Source organism: Notechis scutatus, chromosome 2, assembly GCF_049901735.1.
Source record: "Notechis scutatus isolate UNSWTSFEM ecotype Mainland chromosome 2, rNotScu1.2, whole genome shotgun sequence".
NCBI classification, from domain to species: domain Eukaryota; kingdom Metazoa; phylum Chordata; class Lepidosauria; order Squamata; family Elapidae; genus Notechis; species Notechis scutatus.
Window position 1 is genome coordinate 226,338,160 of NC_142010.1, and position 24,167 is coordinate 226,362,326.

At 38.9% G+C, this 24,167-nt stretch overlaps 1 protein-coding gene across 9 annotated transcripts in view; it reads left to right on the forward strand.

Annotated features, from left to right (window-relative positions):
- ARB2A (ARB2 cotranscriptional regulator A) overlaps positions 1-13,701 on the forward strand; it is a 219,307-nt gene extending 205,606 nt beyond the window's left edge. For all 9 annotated transcript variants that reach the window (XM_026672399.2, XM_087958187.1, XM_026672417.2 and 6 more), the window contains one exon: positions 10,240-13,701. In XM_026672399.2, the coding sequence (XP_026528184.1) occupies positions 10,240-10,382 (143 nt within the window). In that variant the 3' untranslated portion in view covers positions 10,383-13,701. The remainder of the gene's footprint in view (positions 1-10,239) is intronic.
- The last annotated feature ends 10,466 nt before the right edge of the window (positions 13,702-24,167 follow it).

The window sequence follows — 24,167 nt, forward strand, 5'->3', positions numbered from 1 at the left end:
AGGAATGATTACTATCCATAAAATAATAGACTAGATCATTATTACTTACCTTTTCTAGTAATGTTGATTAGCAAGATCACCAAAGATCTTTCTGATAGAGGATCTATATTCTCAATATTCACTGTATTGATATAAATCATCTTATGAGACAATAAAGTTATCCTCTTCTATAAATAAAGCAAAAGGCTCCTGTCAACCTAGCAGTTTGAAAGCATGCAAATGCGAGTACATAAATAGGTATCACTTTTGTAGGAATGTAATAATGCTTCTTGATGTCATGCTGGACACATGTCTACGGAAATGTTTTCGGACAGTGCTGGCTCAGTGAAAAAAATAACATATAAGAAAAGAAAAGCATTTGTTCATATGGGCAAATGAAAAAGATTACTTACACCGTTCCCCTATTTAAAGGAATCCAATCACCCTGTGCCCAAAAGGCATGTAGCGCACAGGGGGGATCATGCACGCATGTGCAGGGGGACGGGGGTCATGCACGTGCGCTGCATTATGGGAGCAGGCACGCACTTTCAGCACACAACAAAGAAAAAGTTAGCCATCACTGTTCTATACCATTTAGTGCTTGGGACACAATAAGCAGCAATGGTTAGAACTGCTTCTTTTTCATATCATTAACTGCTTGTTTATTAGGCCTACATTTATAAAACAATAAATAGCATCTTCCCACAGGAGGATTTTTTTTATTCTCTACTTAGCAGTTCAATTTATACTGATGGAGAATACATTTCCTTCCTTGGTAATAATTGCATTAGCTTTACTGCCACTTGGCAGGTTTGTAATGTTTAGCCTCAAATATAAAACATATATTTACCTCAGATAAAAGTTTATCACATTTAACTATTGATAGTCAAATAAAGTTATATTACATTGAATTTTTCATAACTTTTATTCTAAATGTACTTTCTTCACAGTGTACAGTATGTAGGTTTGGTACAGAATGACTTTCTTAAATCTAACACTGAACTGTAGTCACCTAGCTCAGAAGTTTAATAATAAATAGATAAAATAAACAATAGTGCTATATAAACAAAGTTCAGACTTGATCAACACTCCCTGTATGCTTTTCAAGGTACGCCTGGTCAGGAATCAGAAATGAAGGACTGTAAGAATCCTATTTTATTGTTGTAGGGCTAAAAATAATAAATATGGAATATAAATTTTAAAAAATCTGAGTCTTGAATATCTATCAAAGTGCCTCCTCTCCTTAATACTAAACAGAATCAAAGCACTTATTGACATTTTTTGCATTCGATCTTTAGACTTATTTCTTTATACCTCTACATCTCTACCCTCTATTCTGATTTCATTATGACTTTGAGAAGATAAACATTACATTACATAAACATTACATTACATAAACATTACATAAACATAACTGAATAAGTTTAGTATAATATCTGAAACTAGGATTTATATACTAATTTATATTAACAGTAGTTTAAGTTCAGGTGTTACACTAAATATTGATTAATTTACAATAAAAGTACATGCTGAATCTCTCTCTCTACTGTACATATGTGTGTTTGTATATCCAGCATAAGCCCTCAGAATTTGTTCACATAGTGCTTCCTTCTACATTCATAGAAGTCCCATTGATTTCTTGACAAGATTTCAGAAGTGGTTTGCCTGCCTTCGTCTCTAGTGCTGAGACAAAGTGACCGGCCCAAGGTCACCCAGCTGGCTTTGTGTGTTAAGATAAGACTAAAATTCAACTATTTTCCAGTTTCTAGCCTGCTGTCGTGGCACTACATCAAACTAGCTCTGTCTCTGTTTTTCTATCTCTATATGTATGTAGGTAATCAACTAATGACAACAAACATATTTAATACTCCTGGCTCCTATTTTCCCAGAACAACCACCCCATGAGGTGGGTTGGGGTGAGAAGGAATTACTAGCCCAAAGTCACCCAGCTGGCTTTCATTCTTAGAAAGCCTAGAACTCACAGCCTCCTGCTTTTTAGGCCAGCAATTTAACAATTACATCAAATTGGATCTTTAGTAGCATAGTGTGAATCTATGGCACTCTGGTAATCTTAAGAGAAAGAATAACAAAGGAACACGAAATTAAAAACATATTTTGCTATGTATGATGTTCACATCAAGAAAGAAAACAATAGGGAAAAATAAAAAAATAGGGTGCTTTAAAACTTTACATAAGCCTCTGCAGAAAGCTAATGTTTCGTCATAATTTAACAAGGAATATACTTTTAAAAGCTATACACGAATTAACTGTTTTCTTCTCACACACTTCTCAAATATACAGTCTATGAACTGATCCTTTGTAATTCCACAAAAGGCCATTTATTCTGAGTATCCTTGTCATTCATACAGGCATTGTTATTATTATTTTTTTTAACAAATTTTATTCAGTTTTTCACATTAAAAACAAAAATCTATTTTTAGTGGACAACATATTTCCGGGTCATCACCTTTACATACAAAAATGACAGCAATTATACATTCATATATGCATATTTAATTCTATTATTACCTTTTCCATTCCAAATTTTCAGTAAGGAGAAACAAACACATTAATTCTAGCCTCTTTCATTAATCTCAATCGAAACATCTTTTTGTTTCATTTCAATTATTTCAAATATAATCCTTTAATATTTATTTTAAAAATAAAGATAAACAATTTGTGTTTGCCTAATAATAATAATAACAACAATAATAAAAAAGTTATCAATGTCTCTCCTTGCTTTTAATAGTCTATATTAACTTATTAATTTAGTTGGTTCTTTAGTCTGTCATATTCCCTTTCCATCACACATTCTTTTTATAAATTTTAGATTAATACAAATTTTAACACTAAAAAAAAAAAACAAGTATAGGTTTCCCCCCTTTTACTGTTTTGAGTGTGACACCTCAATGATTAAAATATACCTTTATTCCCTCATCTTGATTCCCAATAAACCATTATTTTTAAGAAGTTACAATAATAATCATTACATCTTTTCATTTGGATTCCGCAGCATATTTCCCCCCCTTAATTTTTAATAAAAGTTATCAGTATCTATATTACCCTATTTTCTAAATATTTTTAATTGCAGAAATATTCTTATTACCCCTTGTGACCCTGCAGAATCCCCTTTTTAATTCATCAACCATTATCTCTGAAAAAACAATTTCTTTTCAACATTTTACTATTTCCGTATTTCTTTATTTCATGCACCTGTTTCTTACTGCTTCTCCCCCTCTTTTCCCCATATCTTTTCTCATTCCAGTTTATATCCCTCTCTTTCTTAATATCTTCCTTCCCCTTTTCTGCTGGGTCTTTCTGCCTTTCCCGACTTCACAGCTATTCCCTTTGATTGCCTTCTTAAATTTCAACTTTTTAACCTTCCTTCTTTCCCCACTTCTTTGTAGTGTTCTTTGTGTTAATTGTCTATTTAAAATGGCTTCTTCCTGAATCGACTCCTCCTCCTCTGAAGCTCTTTCTTCTTGTTCTTCAATCGCCATTTCCATTTTTTCTAACACAGAGCAAAGTGATTCGCCTCTTTCCTGTAGTAATTCTCTCATATTTTTAAGTTCCATTTTTAATTCCCGAAGAGATATCATTACACACTCTTATATTTTATGATTGTTAAAGTCCACAAAAAAAAAACACTTTTACTTTCCTTCTTTCTTCTTTCAATTTTCTAAATTTCTCAGTAATTCCAGCCGAGGGTCTATACCAAAAACATCAATCAATCCCACAGTCAGTCTTTTCTTGCTTTTTTTCTTTATTCTGGTTCTGCTTTCACTTTCTAAGATTCTTACTTTGTTTCAATATTTCTTTAATGTTATATCCACACAAGTTCATTCAGAAACAGGATGCTTTCCCTTTTGTTTGAGCTCCAGTTTTTGTCAAAAGGTGGCACTTTCCATTATACAAAGTCTTCACCTTCCCCCCCCCCCCGATTTTTTTATTTAGGGTTTTTCGAACCTCAATAGTCCAGCACAGTCCAGTCTCCAATTTGTAAACTTTATTATTATTATTTTTTGAAAATCTTAAGTCCAGCTTTATTTTATGCCTGTTTATTCCCAAAATATTTTAGTTCAATTTAGTTAAATCTTTAGTTCCGGCTTCTTCCTTTCCTGGTTCGAAGCCCCGCTTAGCTGTTAAAAATATTTTCTTTTTTTTCCCCTGTCCCTTTGTAATTTCGCCACTCATTTTTCTTTTCTTAAAAATTCCATGTTACCTTAATCCTAGGGTACTTTTGTTTAGTTGTATTGCCCAGTTGTCCCGGTTCAGATGTTATCCACCTCTTTCTTCCCTCCTGCACAAATCTTAATCCAGCTGAGTCCTCCTCTTCAGGGTGGCCATTTTAAACCACCGCTGCAGTCGTCTTCAGAGGGAAAAAGACCAAGCCCAGGGGGAAGATGCGGCTCCCCTCAACCTGGCTTGCGGCTTCCCCTTACTCCGCTGCCCCTCCAAGACAGCTTCAGCCCCTAATCGTAATAATCGGGGCTCTCCAACAAAAGAGCACGGACCATAGCCGCAGAGAGTCACGATCTACGGTCCGTCAGCGAGGAGGCTCCACCTTCTTCCTCCTGGCACTGTTATTTTCAAAGAGAATTCTGTTCTTGGATTCAAATATTGGCATGGAGGAAAAGAAAAAAAAACTGTTTCCAACTGTACATAATGTTTACTGTTGCTCAGATCTGTCCTTGATCTGTAAATTGCTTATGACCTTAATATTTATCACTATAATCTTTCAAATGATGCCCTTTGACAGGCAACATTGTATGATGTCAAACTTTCTCATTTCTGATTTATTTTATTCAGTGGTTTCAATTTTGATACTGCCTTTGATGCTATCATTTTTTATTCCATGTGTCCCCCAAGATATCAATGGTTAACACAGGGGTAGTGGCTTTAGCTGTATCTCTGATACACATTCCATAATTCCATTTTATTAGTGAACTTTTCATTTTATTGGTGAACTTTCCAAGTAGATTTGCTTTATGAAGAGATGAATTGAAAGCTTTATTTTTTTAATTGGGGGAATCTGAGAGGGACAGTAATAGCACTCTATGGATATTATTAAAGGGAATAATATAAAAAAGTTGTATTTTAAAAAAATAGTAAATAAGTAAACAATCCTAAGCCATTAAATCTGAAATATGAGATAAGGACTCATGCCTAGTATGAGAATAACTATATGGTATATTAAATGCTGAATAAATCTACAGTTGATATGCATAAAGCATTAGCATCTTAATTTTTATGCCTTACTCATCTCTTCTCTGAAAAGACAAACATTCCTTAAATTGCCACATATAGTATATATTATTCTTTTCACTTAGCAACTCTGCCAGAACTGTTTTTCATGCTATTTTATCTACTTAACAGTAGTTTTAAAATTGGGGGCACGTTGTCAGTAGCTGCAAAATTGTAATGACGAGATCTTGAAAAAAATAATTAAAAGTTTCTAGGTTCCCTAAAATGTTAGGGGTGGGGAATCCCTTCAATCAAATCTACAATTCATCAGGCAGTTTAGTATAACTTCTGCAAGTCATCAAATGAATACCGTAATATTTTAAAGACAGGACTTAGAGATAAACGGTTTCAGGAAGGAAAAGGATATGAAGACTACAGGATATAACATAACCTACCTCTCTGCAAATTACCAATATCACTAGTCTTTACCTTTGTAACGCTCTCAAAATCTTCTTCAGCAATTTATCAGCTTCCTCGCAATCAAGCTATGGATGCTTTCAAATTTGCAAACAAAGTACTTCTTCAAGCTTTGATATCAAGGTACACTGTTTCTCTTGCAGTATTTTCTGCATTTATATAAAATATAATATTTATTGGCAATAACAAGTATCTTAAAATTGAAATGAATTCCTTTGACCTGGCAGAGACTGGTGTTACTGAAAATTTTCATCTACATTTATCTGTAGATTCCTATTTTCTATTGATAATGCTTACTAATTGCAAAAAGCAAAACTGATATATATCAGTCTAAAATGATTTTGTGTATTTGAATTTCTATAGAAAAAAGTTTTTGTACACTTTGTAATCTAAAACAAGGGTTCACTGATTATTATTATTATTCGTTATACTTGTATGCTGCCTGCTTCCTAAGAACTCTGGGTGGTTCACAGCAATCAAACAAAAAATTACAATAAAATCAATAAAAGAAAATTTATGAAAAGATATCAGGCAAAGTAGAAACTTTTCTGCAGAGTCTCTGCAAGAGTAGATTATAGGTGTCTTATTCCTACTCCTCATACTGAAAGAGATTTTAGCATTAAAAGAAATACTGAGAATAATATTGGAAAGAAAAAGGAAGATTTTGTAGAATAAATTATCTTTTAAGTTTATTAAAGAATAATCTTTAAAATATACAGAATTTATATAACATTAAATATAAAAATAATATACAATTTTACCTTGATACAATAACTACTTGGCAGTTTCATACAAGACTTTGTTTCTACAGCTACATAGAAGGACAAATTATTTGTCAGTATCACTTTTCTTTATGTTAAACTACAGTAGAGCCATTTGTTTTTTACTCCTTTTTAATAAAATTAATTTGTTTAATTTAAATGAAATCTATTTTGAATCAATTTGGAATAGAATCCAGTGCTGCACATGGTCAGTGTGGGATTTTCTTCAGGAGAAGCAAGAATCATATCCTTTTTCCCGTATCACCTCTTTTCTTAATACTAAAACATCTCCCTTGAACTAGTTTAATTAATAAGAAGCCATTTTCTTTTCATTTAATTTTTCTTTGGACTTTAACTATTTTTACCATTATATATTGCTTGTAGTACTGCTTTATAAATCAGAATCAGCATTTGCATTTATAGCCTGTGTTGACAGCGCTGCAAGGTTGCTTTGACATTCTCCTATACATTCATTTAAAATTCCCATCACTGCATCATATTCCACAGAACAATTGTATTTGTTTGCACCACTATCCCATGCACTGCTCAATGTGCACTGAAATATTTTTATCCATTTGATAGCAATATTTTATATTGCCTTTTTCTCTAAACAACTGTTTTTAGTCAAGACTCATATTAATGCTTGAAGAATACATTTTAAGCCATTTTGGCATACAGTATTTTATGTCAAAATAGCACAGTGATAAATAAGGCTTCAGTAATGAAGGGCTTCCAAATGAGTTGGATGCTAAAACTTAAAAAGAAAGGAATTCATACTACATGAATCTTCTTTTTTAGATGATAAAAAGAGAAAGAAACCACAGTAGAATATTGTACTCTATGTTCCATTTCCACCTTCTTCCTTTGAGAACGTTTTTTTTGCATTCTCCATACAAAGTCTGGTATCATCAAACAACAATAGCAAAACAGGATTCTTGCATAAAATCACATTTACTTTATGGATTGATATTTTCTGGACAAATATCTAGTTCAATAAGCTGACATATTGTTCCATCTTTTAATATTTATTATAACAATGGTCTAGTTTCATTGTAATGAAATTATGGAATCCTACCTGAAATTTAGTTCATTTGAATTCTTATCACATAATTTAAAAATCAGAATAATGATATATTATATAGACATTGAGTTCCACTGAGTTGTGAAGATTTGGCTCTTTTCCAATGCTTTAAGCCAGAATGACATTTGAGCCCGCTGTATTAGAAAGAGAGTGGTGGTTATTCCTAGCTTTGGCTGTGCATAGATGCTGTTGGGGTTATTATGTTGGATTAATATTTATGCTGAATACAATAATAATTTAGAATAGATAATTTGGAATAATAATAAATTATTATTCCAAATATTATTTCCCAGAATAATAATGTATGAATCAGGCAGTCTTATAAAGCTAATAATTAAATTAATAAACAAGCATATACTGTGAGCTCTGTAATGTAGTCTTATGAATATACGATTCCTTTATTTCCTGAGGGTTTTCTGCCTACGCCTTTGAGCAAAGTACTGTACCAAAATAATGTAAAGGACTAGCACTTATACTTGACAAGATGAGAGGGCTAAAATTTTACAGCAATTCTAGTCAAGCAAGAGAGCATTATAATTATAGAAACTAAAAAAAAAACCACTGTAGTGATTTTTCCACAAGGGAAATTGTTCATCCATCAGTAAGATTGTTACAAGATAAGAGACAATGAGAGAGTTAAAATTGCTTTAGCCTATTGAATCATCAGTTCCCTCTAGATTCAAAAGCCTGAATTGGTTTTGGAAAGATAGCATAAGAAGTTCCTAGTAAAAAACTTAATAGGTTGATCATAGTTTGAGTCACACTAGCAAGCATAAGTAATGTATGATATTTTTGAGGAAAGGGGTAGCTTATATATTAAAAGAGAAAGGAATGGGCCCACTATTGATACAAAGATTTTTCCCATTATTTTCCTGTCATACATGCCTTTGAAAAAGTGTTATTTGCAAAGGAAGATGGATACAACAAATATAATATCCAAATACACCTGCAAGTAATTTCATGTAAATATAAGCTTGTATTTACAAATGAATGTACAGAAAGATAAGAGAGAAAAATTAAGAGAGCTATAGCAACAGGAAGGGTGTGTATTACTGAAGGATGGAAAAAGTGTTGAAAATGTTTTCCATAACCAATGCTAACATATATAATTTAAGAGATCTCTGATTGGAAGCATTGATCGGCTATGTGTTCTGTTTAAATAATTAGAAGTGGGGCATGAAATGGGGAGGGAGGTGCTGATAGGACAAACCTGCTTAAAAGGAATCAAAATTGTTGCTTATCTTTATACTGACAGTGTCTATTTACTGAAGTCACAAGATATAATTGTAGCTGATGGACAAGTGATATTATCTTTACACAAGCATTATCTGTATTTTACTTGGGTGACAAATAATTGTCTGGGTTCTTAAATAAGATCTCCAGAGTTGCTATATGACTATAGTTCTTTGTCTTTAAAAAAACTGTCTGCAATTGTGCCTTTTATAAAAGATATCTGTGGAGGAATTATCCTTGTTTGAAGTGACCTGCCTAAGTGTGAAAAGGATGTAGCGGAAAAGCAGACTTTTGCTGGGCTTGGTCGGGAGTACCTGCATTATTGAAGGGTCTTTGTAGTGATGCCTCTAGAGAGGGTTTGCCTTTATAATTATATGCAAGTATCACACCAGTGGTGTGATCCAGGTAGGGACTCAAGATCTATTTTTATGTATCACATCTATTCCAGAGACTCCGAGCTCCCCCCACCTCTGCTAGCTCTCCTTCAGGGTAGGCCAGGGTGATCATGTCCTTTATTGTTGTAACTCCCAGATTGTGATACTCTCACAAAACTGTTGCTAGGCAACAAATGTGGTTACCAGGTCTCAGCGAATAGCTGAAGGGAAAGCAAAGTGTTGCACCATTGTAGAGTAACCATAGCAATGACCTACTATTACAGAGTGGAGAATTATCATTAACAATGTTAAAGTATCATACAGAAGCCTGGGATCCTGAGTCTTCCCAGCAGCATCTCTGCATAATTGCGTTATCCAGGAAGGACTCTCAACTCTTGCAGGGCACCTAGTGACTGGAGTGTTTTGCAGGAGGGATTATGATTAGATGCTGATCTACCAAATCTCACTATTTCACTCTGAAGCCATTTCAAAGTAGACTTCTTGCCCCACTATGTTAGTTTTATCGAGGAGAGGGCAACAGTGCACGAGTTTTATACTCATTAAGGGCAACCAAAGAGGCACATTAGAAATCACCTTCCATTCAAATAACATAAAGACATATACAAATAACAATAACGCCATTGGGAAGGATTGGGATGGCTTGTAGAGTAACAAGCAGACAACCAGTATATGTAGCACTAAAGGGGAAATTTCTGTTCATGACCTGTGGTGCTGATATTTTTTGGTCTCCATTCTCTGCATTGGCACAACCTAGGAGTGAGAGGACACAGCTTTGGAAGCCGACTTGAGATTAAATCATGAATTTGGGGAGGGGGGTTACATGATTTTGAACATCTCCTCTGCTCATAATTCACCCAATTCCCTAGGGAAGTCTATGACGTCTGCCTTCCCCGCCGCCGCGAAGGCTCGCAAAGAGCGCGTGTCTTGTGCACGTGTGTACGCGGGCGGGTGTGCGCTCTGGGGCTTGGTGGTGGCGGTGGCGGCCGCGTGTAACTCCCGCTTCCCAGCTTGACCCTTTCCAGTTTGTTGCCGAGGGCCGGGAATGCTTTCCCACCCCCCACCCCCCAGCCCCATCGATCTCCCAGGTTTCCCCGCAGGTAGTGACGCGGTGCTCTTTTCTGTGTTGCAGGGACGGAGCGGCACGAGCTGACCTCCTGGAAGAGCTTCCCGTCGATCTTTCGGTTCTTCCACGAGGCGATGGAGGCGAAAACCAGCTCGGGCAAAGCGGCTCCCACGCGACGGTCGCAACGGATCCGCTACGAGGAGCTGTAAAGGCGGGCTGGCGGGCGGAAGCGGCTCCCGCTTGTCTCTGTGCAGGCGGCGCGCTGCGTTCCCAGCCCCTCATTAGATTGTTTTCTTCTTAGAGCACAGGGTCGCCGCCTATACATCTAAGTAGTGTTTTGCATTATTTCTAGATGAGTGCAACTGTCAAAGCAATATGGGTTCACTGCTTATGCTTCCTGTGGGCTGCGGCTTGGATTTCGGGCTGCCCATCAGTGCGCAGATTAAGGCTGACAGCAGCGCTGCACGGCGCAATCTGGCGCAGCTCTAATTGCCCCGGACGCAGCCCTGCCCTGAGTTGATGGCGGGCTACTGCCGCTGCCTCTGCGGCTCTTCCCTGGTCCTAACGCCCGCCTTTTCCCGGGCCCGCTTGCTGCTTTCCCGACCGCCCCACCATCTCTTTTTTTCCCCCTCCAGCCGCCGATCATCGTTTTAGATACACATTTTAAACAAAGAATTTATTTCCGTTTCAGAATGTAGGCCTATAGGTGCTAGAGACGTTTTAAAGTAATTTCCCGCAACGTTATTTGGAGGTTTTTGTTTTGAAAGGTCCCGCGTTTTATTTTATTATTATTTTTAAATCCACATGAGGGGATAAACTGCAGTGCCCCCGTGCTAGTGATCTCCAGTGATGCTTTGCTCTGTGATTGGAGTATAAATGCTTAGAGTCTCACGTAGCCACGACATATATATTTTTTCTTTTATGAGTAACTCGTTTTCTTTTAATGCTGAAGAAAGCCTCTGGGTGAACGGAAAATGCATTTAATCGATACCTATTTTTTTATATTGAGGAGATTCCGAGTAAGACTGCTGTAAATCTCAAATGCGGGACCGAACTCAAACGCACTCAGTTTTAGTGCTTGAGGAATGCACTTTCCAAATGTTTTATTGTTTTGGAATACTTTAGGGTTTTTCAGGGAAAATTGCTGAATCCTTTTAAAAAGTAGAAATAGCAGCAGTAGTATTTTAAAGTGTTTCTTCTGATGCTTGGTTGGCATCTTTATTTTTTATTCAAATAGATTATCTATTTTATGACAGAGCAAATAGCTAATAACTTTTTTAAAATGCTGGATGGTACCAGAATTCCACAAACTCTAGCCTTTTCCGAATGCAAGGCAAAGGGAGAAGCAGCAACCTTTTCAGTTTGGCAAAACAGGGTCAGCATTAGAAAGGAGCAGTCCTCTCTTATTGCTGAAGGATGTCACCCATCAGTACCCCTTCACATGGTTGAACTCCTCAGGCAGAGATTCATTTTTCTTTAGTCATCTGGCCATCACTGTGAAATATTGATGGACAAAAAAAGTGCTGGTCCTCATTTTATGACTACTTGTTCAATGACCGTTTGAACTTACCACAGCACCAAGCAAGTGATATATACATCCAGTCCTCATATTTATGGCTGGAGTAGCTCCCCCATAGTCACATAATCACCTTTGTGACTTCCCCTGCCAACTTCCCACAAGCAAAGTCATTGGGAAAACTGGCAGGAAGTCAGAAGTTGCAGTCACACGAGATCCTCACTTAACGACCTGCACAGTCCTCACTTAATAACTTTGCTATGTCACTTAACTGTGCTATGTGTACATAGCACATGTGATTGTGCTATGTAGTGAGGGCAGGTCTGCCAGACCTGCCCTTCCTACATAGCACAGTCACATGACATCGTGTTTTATGGCTGCATTGCTTTACTGTTGTTGGACTAGTTATACCGATGCTACTATAACTAGCATTATTATCAAAACAGTCCTAATCACTTTTAATGACTTGGCCTTAAAAAGAAGCCCATGCAAGGATGAATCCACATATTGTCAACGGATCTTTCCAATTATATGAAATGAATTCTGCCCCATCCTTGGGCTATGACACTGCCGGCTTTAAACATCCATAGGTATGGCCTATATCAAAATTGAGAAGCCAGCCATTTTTGCTTCCCTGGGAATTTTCTGCTAACAGCTGCTGCCTGATGCAAGAATTCAGCACACTTAGCAGTTGATCCAAAATTGTCAGAAAGTGGACAATGCCAAACGAACAAATTGTTCTGGGTGTCTTGAATGAGCTGGATGTGAGAACTGTGACTTTAGCCTCTTTGGACGCGCTAATTGTCATGGGCTGTAGTATGGGTGCCAAGCCATATAGCAGTTGAACAGCAGACAATGCAGTCATTTTATTATCTCATATGGCTTCAATTCTGATGACACCAAAACAGAATATTGATTGCCTTTCTTCCATTGCATTTATTTGACAGTTTTGAAATTGGAACCACTCTTCTTCCTACAAACACGCATTTATAGTGAAGCCTTATGATTTCAGAAGACTCCAAGAAGAATCTGAAGGGCTTTTTTGTCCTTATCTATGCTTATGATTAAATGGCTGTCTTACTTATCTGAAAATATAAGTATATTCTCTGGTATATGCCTCCACTCGGGGCAAAAACTATATCACTGGATTGTTCCTTTTGCTGGAAATCCACCAAAGTGATGCCCCAGGTAAAGGCCAGGACCAAGTGGCTCCCAAGGCTATCTGCTTCTATTTAACTAGGGTCTCTGTGGGTGTAGATGCCTTTGTGCATCTGCCTACATGCTGTTGCTTCCTCACCTGCATTTTTTTTTTTTTAGATTCCCTCACATATCAATGGATATCCTTTGAGTCCTGAAAGCCATAAAAATATGGAACTGGGTTTTGGGGTGTTTTTTTTTTTTTTTTTTGCAGCAGATGGTTGATTGTTCCTCAATTGTACCGACATCCAATCCAGTGGGTTGCTTATGGTTGATTGGTTTATTTGTTTAATTTAGCTTATCCTTTCTTCTTTGGTCATTTCAAGTTTTTATCTTTCTTTGTCGCATCAATAGTGGCTAGAAATCTTTTTTTTTCTTTCTGTCCTCTCCCCATTTATGTAAATCCTGGTTAAATCCTGGATGTTTCTTCTCTCGTGTGCTGATTTGTTCGCTGTTTTGTATTCCTTATTAATTGTACTATTGGGTATTTTTACCCATAGCCATAGGAAAATAAACCACCATAACCTGCAATCTCTCAGTCAGGAAGTATTTTGAGGCTATCAAAGTGCCAAATCTGATCAAGCAATCTCTCCCCACCAATTATTATTATTATTTTTTTAAATATCAATCGTCAGTTTCTACTCCACAGTGCAGACCCACAAGCCCTAAATAATGGGGCAAAATATTGTTGCCCAGTTAGCACTCTTGTTCTTTGTGGACCAAACTGTAAGCACAGGGAAATATTAAAGATTGTCTCTTTCTATTTACACTGAACCTAGGAACAATAATAAAAATCAAGATGGTTTCTCTTCTAATATTCCAGGTGTGTTTTACTTGTGTTGAGCCTTATTGAATAATCTGGAGAAATGCATTAATCAAGATTATTTGTTTATTATGCGGGACCAATTAGAAGGCAGGATATAGGAAATAGCTACTTTTTTCTAAGGACCACTTGAGCCATTTGACCAGAAGCAATTGTAGGAAATAATCCAATCATCTTTGTGTTGGCATAGTAGTACTGTAATAAGGATAGGCTTTATATTGCCATAAAGTCATATGAGCAAGCAATAATCAGAACACCTCTCCTCCACCTGAAGGAAAACTGGATTGGAAATCTTATCATCCAATCACATGTATATTATTATTTTGTACTGTACTGCAAGTTTTAAAATTCTGCATTAGCCATTCAGATCCACTGATATGAGATCCGCAACAAAGGGGAGGATGGATGGATGGATGGACATTTTTAATAACTAAGTCCTTGCTAAAAAGACCAGACCAGGGCTTATTCTTTTCAAAACGGGTTGGAGGAATAGACTTACATGAACAAATTAAATAGTAATATCATACTGAATTAATGGATTTAACTAGAAGGCACAAGGCTTTTATAGAAAAAGAAAAAGAAAGCAATTGCTTTGTCTTGATTCTTATATCTCAAAGCTCGGTTAATTTAACAGGAATCCCAGAGCTCATTTTCATGTCCCCCTAACCGTGGCACACACATGCCCTTATAACTGTTTTTATATCACATGCCTCATAATATTTCTTCAGTCTAATTTCCAGCCTGTAGCTGAAGCGGCTTAACACTGCCTGTTGCTGTTCCAGTTTCAGAGTTTTTCAATGTTTTTCTATCTTCTCTCCGCACAATTTGTGTCATGGACACAATTTAGCACTCCAAATGCTCCGCAGAGTCATCACCCTGCATAATGCCTGGCCATCACTTTTACGAGAAGCTTATCAGGTCTTCAAGTTAATTCCTTACATAAGCAGGAATAGCAGCCTTTCAAAAGAACACTAGACCTGTGTTTAAAGCACAGTACTAGCGCTGCAGGTTGATTTCACCTGGGGGAGACAGATTTTCCCAGTTTTAGGTCTAGTTAATAATCAGAAATAATAACACCATGAAATTTGAAGGCTTTCCATTTCTTATGACAAGGGATTTCACACAGGACAGCAAAATATAGGTAGCATAGTTGGTTCAAGGACTGGTGGGTTGCACTTTAATCTGGACATCTGACTGTCCCCCCCAGAAAACATATAGAACAGCATTAATTTTGTAGTGGTAAAAATGAGAAAGTTCTGTGGAACCAGAGTTGATTGAAAGGTGGGCGATATAAAAATTGTGGCTTCCAGGACAACAGTTTTTAACCAAAGACACATTATACCAAAGCTTTGCCTCCGCTCAATCAAGCTCCGACTTACACACTATCAGTGGCCTTGTGGCAGAAATGAAACACAAAATTCCCAATGTAGTCCTCTAAACCAGGGCTCTCCAACCTTGGCAACTTTAAGCCTGAAGGACTTCAACTCCCAGAATCCCCCAGCCAGCAAAGCTGGCTGGGGGATTCTGGGAGTTGAAGTCCTTCAGGCTTAAAGTTGCCAAGGTTGGAGAGCCCTGCTCTAAACGTTTTGCCCAGTAAATTTTGATTTTCAGACAAGAATGGAAAGCAATAGGTGCTTTCATCATGGTGCTCAGCTGGCTTTGGGAGGGCAGATGATTGAGGAAGAATTACAGGTGGGAGGTGCAACAGGTGGGAGTGACTCACTACCAATATGATGCTTTCCCCTTGGTGATCAGGATGAATCTCATTATCATGCAATTCTATACATGCTTACTCTGAAATGACTCCGTTACAGTTTTCATTTGATGTACTCCCAAATGTACATATAAGCTTGCAGTCCAGCAGCAGTCTCTACCTCCTTAAAGTTCATGTACAGCAGCCACAAATTCATAGCGGTATTCTTGCTTTCATCCAATTTCATTGCAAAGGAAAGGAAAGGGTGAGAAGCAGCCCTGCTTTCTTGATACAATTTGCAAAATATTTGAACTGGAGAGTAGCAATAGGGAATCTGGGCTTTATTAGGTGCCCCTCCCTTCTGCTTCTATCTAATCAAGCGGAGTTTCCAGCATTTTCAGCAGGGAAAAGGAAGATTTTTTCATGAGGTCAGGAACGTGGGAGGCTGCTTCCTGGATGCCTCTCAGACTCCTTCCTTGAGCTGCTCCGTGAATGTGAATCTGCCCATGACTCAGTTAAACTGGTCCAAAGCCTATCAATCTATTGATCCACTCCTAGAAAAAAGACTCAAAGAAAAGGCCACCTAATTCCTAGCCAAGCCCTAGAGAGAGAGAACAGCAGCTGATAGCTGTGATGAGAAAGAGGTGCCTCATTTTGGTTTATTCTCCTGAGATTCCAGGGGAATCAGGTTTTGCTGATAGACACCAAGAAGATTGTGCCATGTCCAATCTTCATCTCCAAGACCAATGCTAATTCCACACTCTTCCCCCATTCCCAAACTGCGAAGCTTGAAATGGGAACTGAAGTGTACCCTCCTTCAGTTCGATCCAAATTGCTTTATTCCTCTACTCAACTAATTATGATTCTGTTTCTGACAGCAGATTTCTTTGGCAACATCCTTGGTATCTTCTGCTTTTGTGCTCCTGGAAGTACCCTGGCAGCCCCATGCCTTCCAGCCCGCCATCAGTGCAGGAGGGTGGGAGAAATGCAACTTTGGACCCTAGCAGTTATTACAAACTCTGGAAAGTTTGTGCTTCCTCCATCCTTTAGCTGTAATTGAGGACTATAAGATTCCCATCAAAGAGTTCCCATTTTTATCTTCTTTGATTGTAAGATGTACAAATAGCCTGGGAGGGGGGAGGAGCAGGGCCATGGAAGAGAAAGAACTTTAAAGCATGCTTGGAGGGAAAACGTTGGATTAATTATGTCACTTGGATCAGTAGTTTTAGTTCCACATTGCTGGCCTGCCTGAATCCTGATGTCTTCAGAAGTAGCTAAAAATCTGGCACCTTCGGCTGCAAGGGTGCAAGAACCCCAAGGCTGCTGAAAACTCCCGTAGGAGAGAAGCAAATGAGGTGGGGGAAGTTTGAGTAAGCAGTTTTCCCCATTCTATGGTACTCTTTTAGTCGGGAAATCAGTAACGAAGAACAGAAAGCATGCACCCAATACCAATAGATCTTTCTGGGGCAAGAGGGGAGCTATTTTTCACTAGATCTCCCATTTGTCCTATATTTATTTTTTTTATATCGGGTTCTTCGTTGTCCAAAATAAGGGAAGGAGATGGAAATGGAGACCTATCATCAATTTAACACCATTTTCTGCCAGTCAGTAGGTAAAATAAGAAGCAAATTTTACAGTGATCCCATTGTTTTTGTTAGCAACTTGTGCGTGGACCACAAAAAATAGTAAAATGGCCTTGCTATTAATTAACTCAGTTATTTCTTAACTATTTCCATTTTTCAGGCAAACAGGAGAGACTCTGAAAGAAACCACCTAGTCTCAATTTGTTCTGGTAAAGAAAAATTTTGGTTATGCAAAACACAATTTTCTTCTTTTGCTATATTGTTCTCCATCATCTCATAAATATATTGGAGTTGATTCCTAATTGACTACTTTAGCATATTTAAGTATTTTAATGTTTTATTGGAAGAACAGTATTCTCCTGCTGTTCTCTTTTTAGCACTCAGGCTGTCATATAATTGAAAGCTGTCATAAAACAACCGGGGTTACCCCATGTACCTACACTGAAGGTTATATCGCAATTGAAATGAAAGAAATGGTTAATATGGGATATACAGATGAAACTCGAAAAATTAGACAATCGTGCAAAAGTTCATTTATTTCAGTAATGCAACTTAAAAGGTGAAACTAATATATGAGATAGACTCATTACATGCAAAGCAAGATAGTTCAAGCCGTGATTTGTCATAATTGTGATGATTATGGTTTACAGCTCATGAAAACCCCAAATCCACAATCTCAGAAAATTAGAATATTGTGAAAAGGTTTAATATTCTAGGCTCAAAGTGTCCCACTCTAATCAGCTAATTAAGCCATAACACCTGCAAAGGGTTCCTGAGCCTTTAAATGGTCTCTCAGTCTTGTTCAGTAGGAATCATAATCATGGGAAAGACTGCTGACCTGACAGTTGTGCAGAAAACCATCATTGACACCCTCCATAAGGAGGGAAAGCCTCAAAAGGTAATTGCAAACGAAGCTGGATGTTCCCAAAGTGCTGTATCAAAGCACATTAATAGAAAGTTATGTGGAAGGGAAAAGTGTGGAAGAAAAAGGTGCACAAGCAGCAGGGATGACCGTAGCCTGGAGAGGATTGTCAGGAAAAGGCCATTCAAAAGTGTTGGGGACTTTCACAAGGAGTGGACTGAGGCTGGAGTCAGTGCATCAAGAGCCACCACACACAGACGGATCCTGGACATGGGCTTCAAATGTATTCCTCTTGTCAAGCCACTCCTGAACAACAAACGTCAGAAGCATCTTACCTGGGCTAAAGAAAAACAGAACTGGTCTGTTGCTCAGTGGTCCAAAGTCTTCTTTGCTGATGAGAGCAACTTTTGCATCTCATTTGGAAACCAAGGACCCAGAGTCTGGAGGAAGAATGGAGAGGCACACACTGCAAGATGCTTGAAGTCCAGTGTGAAGTTTCCATAGTCCGTGTTGATTTGGGGTGCCATGTCATCTGCTGGTGTTGGTCCACTGTGCTTCATTAAGTCCAGGGTCAACGCAGCCGTCTACCAGGAGATTTTGGAGCACTTCATGCTTCCTTCCGCAGATGAGCTTTATGGGGATGCTGACTTTATTTTCCAGCAGGACTTGGCACCTGCCCACACTGCCAAAAGCACCAAAACCTGGTTCAATGACCATGGGATTATTGTGCTTGATTGGCCAGCAAACTCACCTGACCTGAACCCCACAGAGTATCTATGGGGCATTGCCAAGAGAAAGATGAGAGACATGATACCGAATAATGCAGAAGAGCTGAAGGCTGCTATTGAAGCATCCTGGTCTTCCATAACACCTCAGCAGTGCCACAGGCTGATAACTTCAATGCCATGCCGCATTGAGACAGTAACTGCTGCAAAAGGGGCCCAAACCAAGTACTGAGTACATATGCATGCTTATATGTTTCAGAGGTCTGATATTGTTCAAGGTACAATCCTTGTTTTATTGATTGCATGTAATATTCTAATTTTCTGAGATTGTGGATTTGGGGTTTTCATGAGCTGTAAGCCATAATCATCACAATTATGACAAATCACGGCTTGAACTATCTTGCTTTGCATGTAATGAGTGTATCTCATATATTAGTTTCACCTTTTAAGTTGCATTACTGAAATAAATGAACTTTTGCACGATTTTCTAATTTTTTGAGTTTTACCTGTATGTCCCTTACAGACAGCTCACACTTAATTGTTGATTTATTTGTCCAAAGGAAGGGAGGGAGGACTCACCCAAACTTTCCAAACGCTGTCATTCCTAGTAATCCTTCACATTTCCCACTTTTCTTTCCAGTTTCAGATTGCATTTATTTGTGAGCATTTCACCAGATCAGTGACAGCTCTTTATTTGCATAATTATATGCTCTGGTCTGAAGAGAAAACTAACCCCCAAATTTCATGGGTCACCAAACTACAACAATCAGTGTTTTATCACGTATGCTAAGAAAAAACGTGTTGGGGGGGGGGGAGGACTAAGACGTATAAAGTTTCTTGGGGAGTTTTTACTCCTCAGAAAATTAAAGATGCGACGCTGTTGAATGGGTGGAAATCTTTGCAAATTCTTTGTAACCGAATTCTGTTTTTAAAAAAAGGAAAGTAGAGATTAGTAAAGTAGCTCGAAGAGAAAGGGTGGTGCAGTCCCTCAAGCTGTTATTTCAAAGGACATTTCCCAAATAAGCTCCGGCTGGATTTCAACGGTTTTCCGATTCCACTGTTGTAAAACAGCGCCATCCTAGGAGCCCTATTGAGATCAGTAGGACTTGGCTCCCAGGAAGGTTGAGGGGCGGGGGCGGGGAGGAACGCCGTTCATTTAGTTCCGGGCATGTCCCGGTAAAGTCAAAGCACTTGCTTCCAGGGAGACCGAGCCGCCTGGTTGGCATCGCCGCCGAGTCTGTAACAGCGGCGCCGCAGAAGCAAAACTTTGCTAAGGCGAAGCGCTTAGTCGCTTTTTCCTGCCGGTCTCCTCTTCCAGATGCGCGCACAAACCTGCGCGCCTGCAATTTGGTGTTTGCTTCTCCAGGAGGTTTTGGTTTACGAAGTCAGGACAAAAATGTCCCTTCTTCAACTGCAGGTCTATAGCTCAAAACACAAGGTGCCACTTGCTTCCCTTCCTGTCTCAGGATCTGGCTGTCCATCAAGTGCCCGTGGGGGGGGTTCACTCTTCCAAGCCACCGAATGTGGGGTTGATTCCAGAGGATGTTGATGTCAGGTTTCTCAGAGGTCTTCTTGAGGCGGCCTCTTGAGGTTAGCCTTTCCCTCTCGTCTTCCAGGGTTTTCATGCTGCTTGCAGTCCTGGGCTGAAATCTTCTGCGCCCCGTTGCCCTTCTCTTCTGCGGGGGATCCGAAAGGAAGAGGCTGAACCATCTCTTGGGCTGGAGCAGCACAGGGCTTGCGGGAGGATGCTAGCGATGGGAAGCCCGAACCACCACCCGGGGGCTCATAAACGCCGAGCCCAGAAGGCGAAGAGCTTCCTGGCTGGGCCTTACAGTCTCAGGAAACCGAGCTGGTTCCTCCAAATTCAAGAGAAGGCAGGCAGTGCCTCTCACCCCTCTCCGAAGCCTTCCAGCCGGTGAGGTCTGGAGGAGACGCCGACTTTTTGGACCCAACCTGTATCCAATTATGGTTGGAGCAGCCTCGCTTTGAGGAAGGGATTCACTTCTCCCACGTGCATACGAGTTTGGTTCTTCTAATCTTTTTAGCCGACCCATTCCTCTCCTGAAAACTTCCGCTTAGGCTTTCCAATGGATGCTTGGGGCCACAGTGGCGTAATACCTCTGAATCACTAAAGGTAACTGTGCAGCTTGCCTCGATCTCCGAACTGACCCAGAATTGTTACAAGCTCTCCAGCAAATTTTCTAGCGATCCCAAAAGAGATTGCTACTTTTGCTCCAGTTCCGCTGCAATGTAGAGAACAAGTATATCAAATGACAAACGGCACGTCCCCAATTCTGGAAGTCTCCCTTTGTGCAAATCCACTTTCTGACGACCCGTTTTGTTCCTTGGGGGGCGGGGGGGGGAAAGCAGTTTTGTAATTCAGTTTCTCTGCCTTTAATGAGTCTCAGAAAGTGGTAGCACCTGAATTATTTTGGGCTCAGAAGCTAAAGAGGGTCGGGCCTGGCTAATAGTTATGTGGAGACATCTGGGATATGCCTAAATTTTAGGCAGGACTAAGACGAGCACCCTTAAAAAGGCAGTGAGACTACTTCTATATGCTGGCCACAACATCTCTATGGATGAGTCTACAAAATCAGCAAGAGCTGACTTCACTTTACTTGCACATACTTCAGGTTCATTACCTGAAAAATGTACACACTTATTTTATTTAATTGATCTAAATAGAGGAAATTGAAGGGTTTAAAAGTGGATAGCTAATAATAGAGAGAGTCCCATTCATAGTTCATATTTTTCCTCCAGGGATCAACAGTTGCATGCTATCTCTCCCTCCCTCTTTAAATATTTATTAGTTGTAACATTTGGCTTCCTTGCATCTTAACTTATTCCAGATTTATATTATACACACACACACACACACACACATATGAGAGAGTGTGTGTGTAAATGTAAATGTAAAAAAAACAACCCTAATTTAACCCTTCCCCTTTTGTCTCCAAAACAGAATGAACATTTATTATTTGGATATTTTTTAGAGCATTAACATTTGGAAATGTTTTACAAAAAATATCCAAATAAGAAATGTTCATTCTGTATTGGAGACAAAAGGGGAAGGGTTAAATTAGGGTGTTTTTTTTTTTACATTTACTGAAACATCTAATCAACTTCTGAATGATTATCAGCTGTTATCATGGCTGGGGTGACCATGTGTTGAATGGGGAAGAAATACATGATATGTCCAAAAAAAAGAGTAGAGGAAAGTCAATACTAAGAGAGGAAAGACTTGTTTTTCAGCTATCCCCTAGCACCATGGACAGCGCCTTATCTGTTGCTTCCTGTTCTCCCACAGCGCTTTTTTCTCTCCAACAGTCCCTTCTGAAAGCAAATGTAGAAAACCAGTTGCTGTGCTTCCTTTCTTAGCATCCAAATACCTTCTGCAGTGGGAGAATAACACGTTAATTTAACTCTCCCCCGTCCCTCTGCGCTCAATGGTTTATTTTGTTCACACTGGTATGATTCAAATAATATTTTCCAGACCCGCTTTACCCGGTTTTACTCTTCACTGTCTTTCTCAACCACGTTCCCTGAAAAAAAAAAAAAACCACCTAAGGCATCTTTTCCCCAAAGCTCGGGCTTTACTGTCTGCCCCTCTCCTGGCCTCTGTAGCTCTCTCTGTCTCTCCCAAGCCCTCACGGGTTGCACCGTGTCCTTGCCCTTTCCAAGTCTGTCCTCAGCCATAAGCTCCACTGGGGGAGCCAGGCTTCTCTTGAGGGGTCATAGCGCGGTTTATCTCTTCTTTGATGCCCACCTACTCTGAGCACTCCAACTCCCAGACAGCTGGTTAATTACAGCCTCTGAAAGGCACCCCAGTGTTGCAACCCAAACGAAGAGCTGAAAAATTGACAGCAACTCACTTGACAGACTTCCCTTCATCTCCATAGCCTTTCCTCATCTCCCCTTCGCTAATGTCACCCACCCTCTGTTTCAGACCCCTAAGTTAACCTCCCTGCAACTTTTCCTTTCCAGACCCACCCACCCACCCACCCGCTGCGATCCTCAGATCCAGCAAAGTCCCCGCCCCTGATCTCTGCCCAACCTTTCATTCCTTTCGGCTTAAGGGAAAGAGGGAAGGGCAGAGAACCTCTCTTTTCTTTTGCTTTGATCAAATCCTTGCCACTCCAGCAAACAACCTGGAGCCTGCACAACCATACTATTTCCCTGCTCACTGTTTAAATCCAACAAGACGCTCATTGCTCACTGAAACCTTTTGCTCAGCCTTTGTTTTATTTTTTTTAGTGATGGAATTCTTTCCATCACTAAAAGATAGAAAGATTTTTTTTTAAGCGGTGGGATTCTTCTCTGATCGAGTCAACTTTTAGAAATAGTGAACAGTTTGGGGGAGTTGCACGTTTCCGGATTTCTGTTGCATGTCCCCCTTACCACCTGAGCAACAAAGATGCAAAGTTAGGAACTCCTGAGGTAGGAAAACAATTCCAAAGCAAGCCAGTTTTCTTTTTAGAAATAGAACCCTGAATTCTGCTAGGGTGCTGTTTGGGGAATATGCTTTGTAAAAATGATTAACGAGTTCTCTGTATCACATCCATATTATTGTTGTTCTCATTAGGCTTTTATCAGTGAATAGAACTATTCTATGGAGGGTATTTTGTAATTTGCTTATGGAAATAATACTAATTGCCCAAAAAAACCCCTCCAGGTCGTTTTCTTTTTCTTTTTAGCAGCTTTCTGGACACAATGACAAAAAAAAAATCTAACTTCTTTTTTACTCATCATCTGCCCATCTTTTGATGAATTAAATGGCTTGACTTATTTTTTTCCCTTCATCTTTGGTGGGAAGTAGACATAATATACATTTTCTCTGTTATGTGACGCAGCTCCCCAATGGAAGGTTTCCTCATAACTTTTACACTTTCTCCTGTCCTTATAAAGCGTTTGATGGAGCAGATTTTTAAAAATTCAGCAAGCAGGTTGACACAGAAGAAAGAAGATAACTTCCTTTTTGCCAAAAGACCTCCTGCTCTATGACACAATCTAAACCTGTTGCAATTTTTCAAAAGTTCTTAAAGACAGAGTCAGTTTAGGAAAATATATTTTCAATTAACAATCTAAATGATTTTCTTCTTACAATTGGGCCGCTCTGATAGAAGCTTGCTTGCGTGCTTTAAATTGAAAATGAATTTGCAGCATTATAAATCTTATACTCTGAAAATTAGGAGGCTGAAAATGTGTGTTAAAGAACTTCCAGCTTTCAAATGAAATATTTTGTTCATTCCTAGATCTGTCTTGGCTTTTTACATTTTCCCAAAGCACTTGCCCATTACCTAAAAAAATAATTCCCTTTCTCCATTTTACACTGTGACATAGCATGGTTGTTTTCCTTTTTGCCACTCTTATCTAGGATGTGCCTGGGCATCTCATAATTAACAATTTCAAATTTAGCAATGAATTTCAAATTTAGTAATCTTAAAAACAACTTTTAAGGGAAGGGGGGGTAGTTGTGATTCAACATCATGGTATTTTCTAGTTTTTTTCCTCCTCAGTTACTCTAACCAATTATGTTTTTATTGTGACTATTTTATTTTCCTCTTATTTGTGACGTGGGGGATGGGAATCACCATT